Source organism: Talpa occidentalis, unplaced genomic scaffold (assembly GCF_014898055.3).
Source record: "Talpa occidentalis isolate TD23 unplaced genomic scaffold, MPIMG_talOcc4v2.1 talOcc4.9, whole genome shotgun sequence".
Classification (NCBI taxonomy): domain Eukaryota; kingdom Metazoa; phylum Chordata; class Mammalia; order Eulipotyphla; family Talpidae; genus Talpa; species Talpa occidentalis.
Genome location: NW_023605305.1, coordinates 115,083,980 through 115,098,010, shown reverse-complemented (window position 1 = coordinate 115,098,010; position 14,031 = coordinate 115,083,980). Strand labels below are relative to the sequence as shown.

The following is a 14,031-nucleotide window of genomic DNA, read 5'->3' as shown; positions in this document are numbered from 1 at the left end:
AAACCTAAGAGTCTCAGTTCTATTTTGTTGTTTTGGGTTTAAATTACAATAGCTCCTTCAGCCTGTACACTTAACACATCCTCTCCATTGCTGAAGACAAAATATTCCTTTAGTTTCTAAAACACGGTAAGGAAATGAATGGTCTCGAGGCTTTGGAGCTTTGGGTCAGGAATGCCATACCTTCACACATTCTGCAAGTCGCTTTGCTGCCTCTGATGAAAGCTGATACCGAATCATGGGGCATTTCTTCAGAGACAGAAGGAGAGCAGTCAGTCCTTGGGTGGTTCGGGAGAGTTGGGCTGGATCCCAATTTCGACCCTTTTGTTAAAAATGTATGTTCAGAGAAAATAGTTTCATTTTTTTCTTGTATGTTCAATGGCTTACAGAATTCACTCCCACCAGATAAGTGAACTTATTTTTTAGCCCCTTTCTTCCATACCTGGCAGCAACCCAAAATATTGAGGGAAAACAAATGTGGATTCACAGCAATATAATCACCATAAAATTCCTGCAAACAAAGCACCAAGGTCATCAGTCAGTCATTCCATAAACATCTTGCCATGCAGCAGTATTTTCCTATATGATATAATCAAATTTAAGGAAATGCAGGTGTAAAAGAGTACAAAGATTGTTCAAATAACAAGTAACAATGATCAATGTGAGAGAATGAAAAAAGAATTATAAGCAGCAACAACAAATCTTTTTTAAAAAAGGTTGTAAAGTTATAGATGTATTTCTGGAGACCTCTATGAACACTTACATTTACTGCTCAGTAAAAATAAACCACCACCATAGGATATACAATGTCACACTCAGTGAACTGAATAAGAACTTTACTATGCAGTGTATTCTCATGAAAGAGAATATGATTTAAAATAGGTCATTCTTTTTTTTATTAATTTATCACCTAGCACATCCTTCTTAAAATCCAAAATATTTAACTTTTTACAATTTATATCCATTTAAAAGTCTTTATTTGCTGCCTTTACTTAGGTGACAAACCTAATGAAACATCTGTGGTAAATGTATTCAAGGACACTGCAGTGTTTAAGAAGAAAAAGGTAACATGATGTGCTTTAATGTGGTGTACTGTACAGCATGCAGAATGAATCTCTAGAGTTTCCAAGTTTTAACCTCATGACAAAATCAAGACCTATCAAAACAAGAGACTCCCTAACAAAAGTTGAAGAAACCTCATTTACATTCTTTACTTTCTATTCTCTTCCAATCCACTCAGTCCTGTCATGAGGGACACCCTTATGGTGCTGCTCATGAAGCAGCAGAGGACATACATGACTGTTCCCGACCCTGTGACATCCTGCCTTCCCATCCAACAGGATCACGTGCCAGTCCAATCTCCCCAGTCCCATGACTCTACTGTTCCAAACTTTCCCATGAACACAGCATGTTCAGTGCCCATATACTGTGCCTGCTCAACAGCCTCCCTTCTTTTGAGACCTTCCTAATTTTTAGAGTGAAATGTTTATAAAGGGTTGCTCTGAAGGGTGTGTTAGAGGACCAACATGTTTACCTGAACCTCAGCCACGACTTCTTGTTCATCAGCTTCAGCCAATGACTTCACATCACTCTTGCTGATCACATTACTGAAATCTGAACCAGAAATATGAGTTGTGATTGATGCTGAGGAGCTCACCTCTGCTACACTTACTCATAAACGGATCTGACAGTGAAAGCCTAGCAGATAAGTAAAATTTAGTGTCCATTGTGGCATATATCAAATTCACACTGGAATGAGTAACACGCCTATGTTTAAACCCACAAAATCATAATAATATTAAAAAATATTAAATAAAAACCCACAATTGTAGGCATTAGAAGATACTAGGGGATTAAGTCATATTCAAAATAAAGGGAAAGAATTACATTTTTATACTTTAATATACAAACTTTACCACCAGGTAACCAAATATTTTATAGAAATACTTTAGCTAAAAAAGAAGATATGCTAATGATAGAAATAGGACATCACTGTATTCAATCCCTAGTGAATCAAATGGAAACATCCAGCACTGTAAAGTGTTCTAGACAAAAAGAAATTAAATTTGAATCTAATTCAGCCTCTATATCCAAGCACCAGTTTATAGTAGTTAGAGGGCATAAAAATATTTTCAACTGCAAGGAACAAGTTAAACTGTCCCATGAGGATGCAATAAGCAAGCTCCAGGATGTTGGAAACTTTAACAGAACAATGGACACAGTAAATCCTCACTTAATATCACTGGGGGGGTTCTTGTAAACTAAGAGATACTTAGAACAAAAGCAGGTTCTCGAATAATGATGATTTCATTCAACAGGGACCAGTATTGTTTTTTTTCTCATCAGTGTTACAAATAAAATAATGTTGAACAAAACAATGTTATTTGAGGATATAATGTAGTTTCTTCAAAAAGTAAACTGAAAAGAGGGAGAAAGGAAGAGGAGGGAAGGGAAAGGAAAAGGGGGGAAAAAAGGGGACAAGGCTAGGAGGAAGAGGGAAGAAGAAACATGTGGACTGTACTATGAACTTAAGTCAAGCAAACCATGAAAAATAAAAACAAAGGCAAAAGAATTTGAAAGTTGAACACTGAATGAATAGTTGGAAATAGGAATTATTTTTTATTATTTAAATGTAATAACGGTATTTTTATGTCTTTAACTTTTATATATGCATGCGGAAATATTTATGGATGGAATCATATGATAACTTGGAATGCCTTCAAAATCATATTGGTGGGAGGGCCTCCCCGGTGGCGCAGCGGTTGAGCGCTGGGTTGCGAAGCTGCCCGCAGCCTCTGCAGCGCCGGTTCAATCCCCGGCTGCTCCCCTGCCACCGGAGGAGGGTCCCACATGGCGCGCAGACCTCTCCTGCCGCCCGCTGCTCCCCTCAGCAGTGTACTTCAGTCCTTCTGCCTGCTCTGCTCCCCGCTCTGGCCCTGGTGAATTCTCTCACCCTCCCGCGCTTCTGACTGTACCCACTGCTTGTGTAAATAAATAAATAAATAGTTAAAAAAAAAAAAAAATCATATTGGTGGGGGAGTAGGTGGCAGCACAGCTAAAACAAGATTGGTTATGGGACACTAATTGTTGAAATTGGATGATGATCACATTGGGATTTATGATAGTCTGTCTACTTTTATAAATATTTGAAGACTTTCATAATAAAAAGTTCTTTATTTATTTTAAGATTTATTTTATTTATTTATGTATACAAGAACTGGGGTGTAGGCCAGAGGTGTGGGGGTGGGTAAGAGGATTCACCAGAGACAGAGTGGGGAGCAGGACAGGCAGATCTACTGAAATACACTGCTGAGGGGAGCAGCGGGGAGACAGGAGGGGTCTGCTGCACCATGTGGGTCAGCTCCCTGGCTGGCTGCAGTGGCTGCAAACTCATGCTGCAGTGGCTGCCGATAGCTACATAGTGCTGAGACTTAACCCTCTGTGCCACCAGGGAGGCCCTTTATTTTTTGATAAAAGAACAGAAACTATTATATAAGAGATTTAGTAAACATAAAAATATACAAAAATAAAGTTAAAAAAGTTGAGGTTAACAGAAAGCCAATTTCGTGTTAACATAAATTGTGCTGAAGGTGTATAAAGAACAAAATTACTGTATACAAAGTCATTTTAGTACATTTCAATTAAAGTAGTGAAATTGATTGCTTCTAGTTTATTTTTCCTAGTCAACAACCTTTATATATATATATATATATATATATACACACACACACATATACATATTTCTTCTGATTCTTAGATTTACAGCCCAAATCAAATAATCTTTAGAACCAGAAGAGTATTTATTAATCATTAATAATTAATCATTATTAATCATTGTTAATCCAACTGCTATATCAAAGAACCCTCTTTAGAGAATGAGTCTCACTCATGATCTATTCAATTTTTAGTTAAGAGACTCAGCAAAATAGTGATGCTGTTATAAGGTCACTTAAACTGGGCAGCAAAGGGAATCTGTAGATACATACAGGTATATTATATAAGTTAGGTACTTAGGAAAATGTAGAAATTTTTGTACATATATAATATCTACTTAGCTTGTGATCAGACTAAAAAATACTGGGATGTGTATACACTTATCAGAATGACTAGATAAAAAGTAGGGACAACACCAAATATTCATGACAATACAAAGAAACTACATCACCTGTATTCGTTAGTGGAAATGTAAAGCAGTGTAGTCACGCTAGAAAATGTTTAGCAACTCCCATACAAACCAGCAATTGCTCTCTCAGGCATTACTTATTCTAAAGAAATAAGACTTATGTTTAAAGACTTAAACAAAAACCTATACATAAATGCTTACAGCAGCTTTATTCATAGTAGCCTAAACTGGAAACAACTCAAATGCCCTTCAATGATGAACAGTTGGACACTTTGTGGCACATTCATACCAAGAAATACTATTCAGTAATAAAAAGAAATGAACTACTGACACACACAGTAATCTGACTGAGTCTTTAGAGAATTATGTTGAGTGAAAAACTCAACCTCAAAAGGCTGTAGACTGTATGATTCCATTTATATAACTTTCTTGAAATGACAATTATAAATATGGAGAGCCAATTAGTGGATGCCAAAGATTAATGAGTGGGTTGGCTGGAAGGGAAGTGAATGTAGCTGAAAAAGGGTCAGTATGAAGGATCCTTATGGAGATGGAAATGTTTTATATCCTGGCTATATCAATGTCAATATCCTCGGTAAGACATTGTACTATAGTTATGTAAGATGTTAAACCAGGGGAAAAGGATATGGATCTCTATTATTTCTTACAACTGTACCTCAATCTATAATAAAACTGCCTATTTTTGCCTCTTGAGGTTCTTGTAAGGACCAAGTGAAATAATACATAAGGAAGTTCTTTATAAAATACAAAGTCTTATCACAAATGTTAATTTTTAGTATTATTAAAAACTATAGTTTATACTGAATAAACTATATATATATCTTCAACTATAGTGTTAACCCTAAAACTCAAAAACCTTCAAGTTAGCTTTAAAACTTATCAAATGCCCTACTGAATATTAAGTTTTGTTATTGGTGTTAAAAATGACACTGAATAAACTATATTAATTCTATAAAGATCAACAATGACATCTAGAGGAGAATAGATGTAACTTCCAAAGCAGAATATATTACATAAAATAAATCCATATAAATTGTATAGTAACCATAATCTTACTTTATTTCTAGGATTATTCATCTAAACCTCCCCCAACAAAGTTGTACCATAAAAAAATACTTAATGATTCATACTTTCAAGTATTACATAAAGTTGCAAAGAGAAGTGGAATGTAGTCATCTAATAAGTAAAGTCAATCTCTACTTTTCCAACAAACTCAAATATATTCTCCCTATCCAACAAAAACAACCAAGACAAGCACAGATTTAGACTTAAAGGCTGGAAGACAATCCTACCAGCAAATGGCAATCAAATAAAGTCAGAAATAGCTATACTTACATCAGATAAAATAGACTTTCATCTTGCAAAGATAATAAGGGATAGAGACTGACATTACATTTTGACTAAGGTTCTAATACAAGAAGAAGAAATAATACTCATAAATACATATGCACCCAAACATGGAGTGCCAAGATAGATAAGACAGTTGTTAAGAGAACTAAAGAGAAATATTGAAAATAACACAATAATACTAGGGAATTTTATTTTTATTTTTTTATACTAATATTTTTTTTTTATTTATAGAGGCATGTTTTTATTTATTTATTTATTTGTTTGTTTGTTTTGTTTATACATGCACTGGGTACAGTCAGAAGCGCGGGAGGGTGAGAGAATTCACCAGAGCCAGAGCGGGGAGCAGAGCAGGCAGAAGGACCAAAGGACACTGCTGAGGGGAGCAGCGGGCGGCAGGAGAGGTCTGCGCGCCATGTGGGACCCTCCTCTGGTGGCCGGGGAGCAGCTGGGGATCGAACCGGCGCCGCAGAGGTCGCCGGCAGCTTCGCAACCCAGCGCTCAACCGCTGCGCCACCGGGGAGGCCCGGGAATTTTAATACTCCACCTACGATTGTGGGCAGATCAACAAGACAAAGTAAGAAAAACAATAGCCTTAAATAAGACAATGAATCAAACAGATTTAACAGATATCAATAGAACACTCCACCCAAAAAAACCACTGCATATACATTTTTCTCAAGTGCACATGAACATTTTCAAGGACACATAATATGTTGAGATAAAATCTACTGTCAATAAAACTATAAAGATCAAAATTAGATCAAGTACTCTCTCTGACCATAATGTCATAAGCTAGAAACAACTATAATTAAAAAACAAACAGGGGGTCTCCCTGGAGGCGCAAGGGGTTAAGTCTCAGCACTATGAAGCTATTTGCAGCCACAGTAGCATGAGTTCCATAACCCACATGGCGCAGCAGACTCTCCTGTCTTACCTGCTGCTCCCCTCAGCAGTGTACTTCAGACAATCTGCCTGTTCTGTTCCCCACTCTTCTCTGGTGAATTCTCTCACTACCCCCTGCGCCCGCACCTCTGGCTTGTACCCTAGTTCTTGTATGCATAAATAAATAAATTTTTAACAAAAAACAAAACGAACAAACAGGAAAACCTAAAAGTACATGTAGACTAAATAAAATGTTGCTTAATAGCTATTGGATAAAAGAAATTAAAACAGAAAATTAAAAACACCTTAAGACTAATGAAAATAAGGATACAGGCTACCAGAATCAATGGGATGTAGGCAAAGAAGTTGTAAAAGGGAAGATAACTGTAATATAGACCCACATGAAGAAGCAAGAAAATTCCCAAATAAATTACCAATACTAAATCTAAAGCAACTTGAAAAAGAGGAACAAACAAGATCCAAAGTTAGTAGAAGGAAGGAAATATAAATAAGATGGAAATAGAAGGAACCTACCTCAACATAATAACGGCAATATATTTCAAACAAACAACCAATATAATATTTAATGGTGAAAAATTGAAAGCATTCTCCTTAGGATCAGGAACAAAAAAAGGATGCTCACTGCTACCAATTGTCTTAATATTACAGGTTTTGGCCCAAGTTATTAGGAAAAAACAGGAAATAAAGGGAATCTAAGTTGGAAGAAGTGAAACTATCACTATTTGCTGACAATATATTATTATATATAGAAAACTAGCTACTGGGAATAGTAAATGAACATAGCAAAGTGGCAGGCTATTAAATCAACATACAAAAATCCACAGCATTTCCATATACAAACAACAAATGTGAAGAAAAAGAAACCAAGAAACCTCCATTTATCCAGGGAAAATGAGAAGATGTTGTTATGGGATTTAGAGAGTGCCAGTAGGGAGACAGAAGGGCATCCTATGCTCATGGAGACAGGAAATCAACATAATCAAAATGAATACAGGGCCTAAGCCATAAAGTTAACGCAATCCTCATCAAAACAGCAATAATATATTTCAAAAAAATTGAAAAAATGGGCCTCCCTGGGGTGCAGTGGGATGAGCGCTGCGCTGTGAAGCTGTCTGCAGCCTCTGCAGCATGGGTTCGATTCCCGGCTGGCCAGGGAGATTCCCATATGGCGCAGCAGACCTCTCCTGTCTCCCCGCTGCTCCCCTCAGCAGTGCTTTCGGTCCATCTGCCTGTTCTGCTTCCTGCTCTGTCTCTGGTGAATCCTCTCACCCTCCTGTGCCTCTGACCTGTACCCCAGTTCTTGTATAAAAATAAATAAATTTTAAAAAAATTGAAAAAATATTGACATTTATATGGAACTATAAAAGGCTTTGAATAGTAAAAGCAATCCTGAGAAAACCAAAGAAATGGAGGAATCACATTACTTGACTTCAAACTTTACTATAAAGCAACAATATTAAAAACTATATGGTATTGACACAAAAATAGATACATATCAATGACACAGAATCAAAAGTCCAGGAATAAATCCACATACATATCAGTACCTAATTTATGATCAAGCAGCCATGGCCATACAAGGGGGAAGGAGAGTGTCTTTAACAGTTGGTGCTGAGAAAACTGCAAGGCCACATGTAGAAGAGTGACGCTGTATCATTCTCTAACTCTATGCACAAAGTACATTCCAAATTAAAGGTGAGGAGGTAAGACCCGCAACAATAAATTATATAGAAGAAAACATTGGTGGTATGTTCCATGACATATATAAAGATGTTTTTGGAGACTTGACCCCTATGGAAGGGAAATAAAAGCAAAATTAAACAACTAGGATTACCTCAAGTTAATTTTACACCGGTCGGGGGGTGGGGAGGGGGAATTAAAAGGTCATGTGACTGAACAGGAGAAAATATTCATATGATATATAACCAATAAGGGTTAATATCCAAGATATATAAAACACCGTTCAACAACAGAACAAACAGCCCAGTGGGCAGCACAAATGAACAGATAATTGGCAAGGAGGTTATCAGAAGGCCAACAGATGAAAATATGTCCATTACTTCTAGTAAGAGAGAAGCAGGTTACAACTACAATGAGATGCCATCTACCCACGAGAAAGGCATGTGTTAAAAAGACCCCCAACAACAAGTGCTGGAGAATACATGGGGAAAGAGGAACCCTATCTTGCTGCTGGTTGGAAGGTAGACTGGTATGGCCATTGTGAAAGTGCTTTGGATTCATTTAAAAAAACTGAAAATGGCATTATGGTGTGACCCCACAATTCTACTCCTGGCTATCTATCCAAGGAACACAAAACCATTAATGCAAAAACTATTCCTCTACAATGTTTATTGCAGCACTGTTTGCAAGAGCTGGAAGCAACCTAAATGGCCAGCAATAGATGACTGGATCAAGATGATGTGGCCTAGCCACATTATGGAACACTATTCAGTCACAAGGAAAAATGAAATGCAGCCATTTACAGCAAAATGGGAGAAGTTCGAGGGAATTATGGTAGTAAAGCAAGTCAGAATGACAAAAACAAATATTGGACATTTATGAACAGATAATTTGAAAAAGATGCAGTCAGGGCTCTGAGGTTGAGAGCGGGGAGAAAGGGAGAAAGGGACAAGGAGATATAAGGGATGGTGGTGGGGAAAAAATTAAAATCAGCGTACCAAAAACAAAACAAAACAAAACAAAAATACTCTCCCCCCAAACAGATAAATCAGCTTTTATGCTTCAGTTCTTAGACATATAAAATAAGCATACATTTTTTTTTTGCAAAGGTAGCATAAAAAGTGTGGTTATTTATAACTTTTGAGTAACAAAGAATTTTGAAAGGCAAAGTAAAACTTACATGTTTTTACCTAGATGATCCACTATGAATGGAAATCATATTTAGCTACCTGAAATAAAATGTTGGTCACAAGACTTCTGATACTTTGAAAGGACACTAAAAAACCCACCAGATTCTTATAATGATGGATTCAATTAACTTATTGATGTTAAGAAGTACCCAATGGAACATACTAGCTTAGGATACAGCTCTATAATGAAGTAGGTGAAATAACATACTTACAAATAAAATATATACTGTATTTGGGTCTTCGAAGCTCCTGAATCAGATAATTCACATTCTCCTAGAAACAAAATATGAGAACTGTTTAAGTGAGAAAGTAACATCACCCACTGATTTATGTAGCTATTTACTGAGAGTCTGTGTACTGATATAAATGTGGCCCCCAAAATATACATGATATAAAATACCAGTTTTGAATGTTAAAAAAATGGTATAGTTTCTTACAGAATTAAATGTAAACAATGCATATTGCTTGTTAAATGGGAAAAAAGTATTAAAAATTGTCATTTTGACATTAACTTTTTAATATAATCTTAAGGAAAAATTGTTTTTAAGGACACATTTTAAACCTAAAATTACTGCCTCATAAGGCAAGAGTAACAAAATAAAAGATTCCTAAGAGAGTTTGAGAGACTATATATGTAACTGTGAAGGAGGTTCTCTAATACAAAATGTTAGGAAATGGTGGACTAGATTATCTCTAAGCTACCTCTTGGAACCAAAATTTCATGACTAAGAGCTACAAATGTGAAACAACAGGAAACCAGAATAACACAGTATTAATTGACGTAGTCATTCATTCAGGAACTATGAGTATTCTCTGTGGTAGGCAAGGGGACACAATAGTGAGAAAAAACACATCATCGCTGCTCTCTGAGAGCTTACTGCTGGTAGGTGAGACAGATATTAAATACACAAACCATCTAAAGCTTCGACCATCACAAGCAATAAAGAGAAGATGAGGCTATAAGTGCTTGTAAGAGGATAGTTTGACCTTGTCAGCAAGGCCAGGAAAGATTTGTCTGAGGAAGTGAAGATGGCTGCAACAGAAAGAAGCATGTGCAAAGGCCTTGCGGCACAATGGAATGTAGAAGACTGAACAACTGGCTAAGAGCGAAGGGGGAATGGTTTGAAATGAGGTTTCAGAAATGGTAGGAACTAGATGACACAGGATAGGGCAGGCCACAATGAAAACTGAACACAACTACCATAAAAGGGATGGGAAGTCATTCAAGGATTTCAAGTGGGGAGGATATCATCAGATTTGTGTTTGGGAAAGTACATAAGGCACAAGCATGATAAAAGAGTGCACTGGAGTCACAGACAATGAATGCAAAACAAGAGAATATACAAAATAAGATTGAAGTAGTAGAGGATTTTTAAATGAGAGACTCAAGACAGATTAAGAAAATGATGGATCAAAGCTGACAGGTTAAAGAACCTTTAATTAGGGGAAGAGAATAAATGGAAGACAGGAATGAACCTGTAGAGGGATGAAAAGACTCAGCTGCTGTGGGGCTGGAGCAGGGACAGGACCTAGGAGGATGATATATAAGGGCGACCAGACCAGGTAAAGGAGGGCTATGAGGGCTGAGATATAAAAATAGATTTAATCGTAGTAGTAAAATTGAACCAAGTATGCATACTGAAAAAATGAACACCTAAGTGTGCATACATATGAAAAAAATGATAAATTCTCAAGACGCTGATATAAGTGTGTAAGTACATGAGATGATATGGCAATGGTGTTCAATGTGCTAGGAGGTATGGAGATTAATCCAGTAATACAGTTATATAGGTCTCTGTTAGAGTAGTTAGTGGCTTTGGAAATAGCTGAGCACTTTCTTGAAGGATAAACTGGCTGTAAGGAGTGAAGTGAAATGGGAAAAGGAGGAGAGCAAAGATTAAAACGCTGATAAATCAGGATAATTATGATGCCACGAATGATGATTAACAGAAATTTATTTTGCCTTCCTTATGCTTTCAGATCGCTGTGTTCTGTAACTGCCTGGGCGGAACACAGCTCAGTTAATGTCCTACCTTCGTGGGTCGAAGAAAACAAATTGCTTTCAGGTGTTTCATGATCTCTCGATTTTGAGAATCAATGCGCTCAAAAAGGTACACTTCCTTCTGAAGAATCTCTGACTGTGTGTACACCATACTCACGATGCCAGTCTGCAACGACAAAGGATTAACTAGTATTATGCTAGTCCAGGACAATAAAAACAAGCAGTAAATATTTTTCATTAATACTTAGCTGGGGCCTAAAATATTTTTCATTAATACTTAGCTGCACAACTTAAATACTGAGCAAGTAGGTAACGCACCACAATGAAAAACAAGCTTTCCCAAACAATCCCTGAACTTTCCCCAACCCCCCCTTTTCCCCATCAACTTAAAGTTGTTGGTTTTTTTTTTTTTTAAATTCTGTGGCCAACAAATAATAATCTGACATCTCAGCTTTACTTTCAAAACACAATGTTGACTGGAAATAACAGAACCACTACAGCCTTCAACTGCTGTGTCTCACATATTTCTTGGCAGACACATTTAGCAGAGGATTCTGATCCCAATGAATTATCCGGGTACAAGAAGAAACCTCAGGGCAGTGGTCAGAGCCATTGAGACTCAAAACCTACTCGGTAAGTCCGACACAACCTTTCGTTGTGTGAAGAACCGACCCTCCTTTAAGCAGCTTTAATTACACGCTGAATTCCACAGTGGAATGCGAGCGGCCACTGTGCAGGAGGGGGGCTCCCTCGCAAACACGGAGCAAAAGCAACTCACCGTCTCTTTATCCATGAGAAGAACTTTCATACCCGGTCCGCTGTCTTCTATCATTTTGGAAATGTACTGCTTCACCGCAAAAACCACGTTCATGGCGGCGAACTGACAGGTTACCCCTACAGTCCCTCCCGCCCCCTTTTTCCTGCTAAATTAACCCCTGGCCTGTGGGCCGGGTCTCAGCTTCCTCCCAGCCTGGCTCCACTTCCGGGGGCCCGGGCAGCGGGGCTGCTGGGAGTTGTAGTTCCGCCGTGTGGCCCGCGGGTCCCCGCCGCACTGGAGGGACCCCCCGGACACCTGGGACTCCGCACCCGGCGACCTTTCTCGGAGCACCGCCTGCCCGGAGCTATTTGGGGGCTGGACTCCCGGACCCCTGGGGCTTGGTCCGCCATGGCCGGGGCCTCGGCCGAAGCCTCCGGCCGTCGTGGGGAGAGTGGCGGCTCCGGGGTGGAGGGACCCGGCCTGAGGTCGGCTCGGAGGCGAGAACAATAAAGCCTGGCCCTGGTCACTGTCTGCCATTGACGCTTTCTAGGTGGGCAGGAGGGGAGCGGGGGGAGGGGGCGAGAAGATGCGCGCGGCCCTGGCGCGGTTGGCCTTCGCGCCCTGGCTGGGTCCTTAGCAAGGCCTGGACAGTGGCCGCTGCCGAGGGAGGCTAGAATTGATTTTCCACCTCTGAAGGGTCATCTGAGGTTGAACGGATATTTGTTGGTTGAATGAACAAAGGGAACGCCCCTAAGGGATGTTTTGGGAGAGGCCTCGGAGTCCCACCCCACCCCTGACCCCGAGGCGTGGGGGGTGGGGGGTCCCCACCAGGGCCCCGCGCGCGTGCGGTGGGGTCGCGGCCCTCCCAGCCTCGGGGCGCCGGGTGTGGGCTCCCACAGAACCCGAAGCTGAGCGGAGCCAGCCGAGCTGACGAGGCAGAAGCGGGTATCCGGTGGGACTAAAGGAAGCTAGCGTGGGGATTTTAAGGGCTCATTATGATTGTGACTTTAGAAACCACAAAACCCATCAATTTCTAAATTTCTGCATTTATGTCTATACCCTACAGGTCTCTCCATCATGCCATTTCTCGAAAAGGAGAATATTTTCTGGCACCTTTATGTTAGAGAATTGTAAAATGGGAAATAATTGCAAGAAATCAGTGATTATAATTGCTTGTAAATATCCTCACCAAAATAATGAAAAATAATGGTCTGTTGGGGTCGGTTTAATTACTAGATTCAACAATACCAATTAATCCTTCTTTCATTGTATTATAAGGAACATAATTGAAACTAGACCCAGAACATATTAACATTCCTCTGGTTGTTGAGAATACTTATAACTCACTATGTACAATTTTCGGATTCTTTAAGGGATGGTAGAAGCTACTGGATATGTTGCAGATTTTTGTCACCTCTGAGATTGTGGAGAATGTGTTTATTTTCTCTCATTTTCAGTCTTCCTTCCAACTAAATAAAACTTTCTATTAGGCAGATTTTCTGGTTTTGAGATATGTCTGAAAGAAAAGTCTTAACTTACATATCAAAATGAAAATGTGACTCTTTAAATGGATACAAGGGAGAAAAACCTAATGTTATATGAAAATTCTACTCATCAATAAAAATGTACCTATATTATAGAAAATGGAACCTGTGCTAATGAATGGTGAAACACCTGTAACTCTTATAAGTTGCTAGTATTTATGAGAATTCACTTTCACTCTCCTGTGTCACTTAATTTTTGTTTTTTCTTACAATCCAAACTCTTGCTTTGTGACTCATCCAGAATAAATCTAGATGAGTTGCAAGAGACAGCAAATTCAGAAGCTAGTATGAAGTATCTTACTTTTTTATTTAGGGTGTAAAGCTGCACCAACAAGAGGTATTTTAAATAATAAATAAAGGCATCAAATTATAAATTATTACATTCTTCAAATATGATTACATTAATTATAAAAGTTTGTAATGCAATTATGTAAAACGTTTTCACAAGCCCAAGAAATCATGCT

The 14,031-nt window shown here is 38.6% G+C and overlaps 1 protein-coding gene across 3 annotated transcripts in view; it reads right to left on the bottom strand.

The window, feature by feature from the left end:
• Positions 1-12,291, bottom strand: part of VPS45 (vacuolar protein sorting 45 homolog) — a 53,735-nt gene extending 41,444 nt beyond the window's left edge. Inside the window, exons 1-6 of one of the 3 annotated variants that reach the window (XM_037501446.2) lie at positions 12,045-12,291; positions 11,298-11,432; positions 9,477-9,537; positions 1,532-1,611; positions 440-508; positions 181-318 (exon numbers count right to left, since the gene is read on the bottom strand). In XM_037501446.2, coding sequence (XP_037357343.1) covers positions 181-318; positions 440-508; positions 1,532-1,611; positions 9,477-9,537; positions 11,298-11,432; positions 12,045-12,137 — 576 coding nt within the window. In that variant the 5' untranslated portion in view covers positions 12,138-12,291. Of the gene's footprint in view, positions 1-180; positions 319-439; positions 509-1,531; positions 1,612-9,476; positions 9,538-11,297; positions 11,433-11,896; positions 11,932-12,044 lie in introns of those variants that run through there. The other 2 variants (XM_037501447.2, XM_054690880.1) reach the window with 2 other exon arrangements.
• Between the last annotated feature and the right edge of the window lie 1,740 nt (positions 12,292-14,031).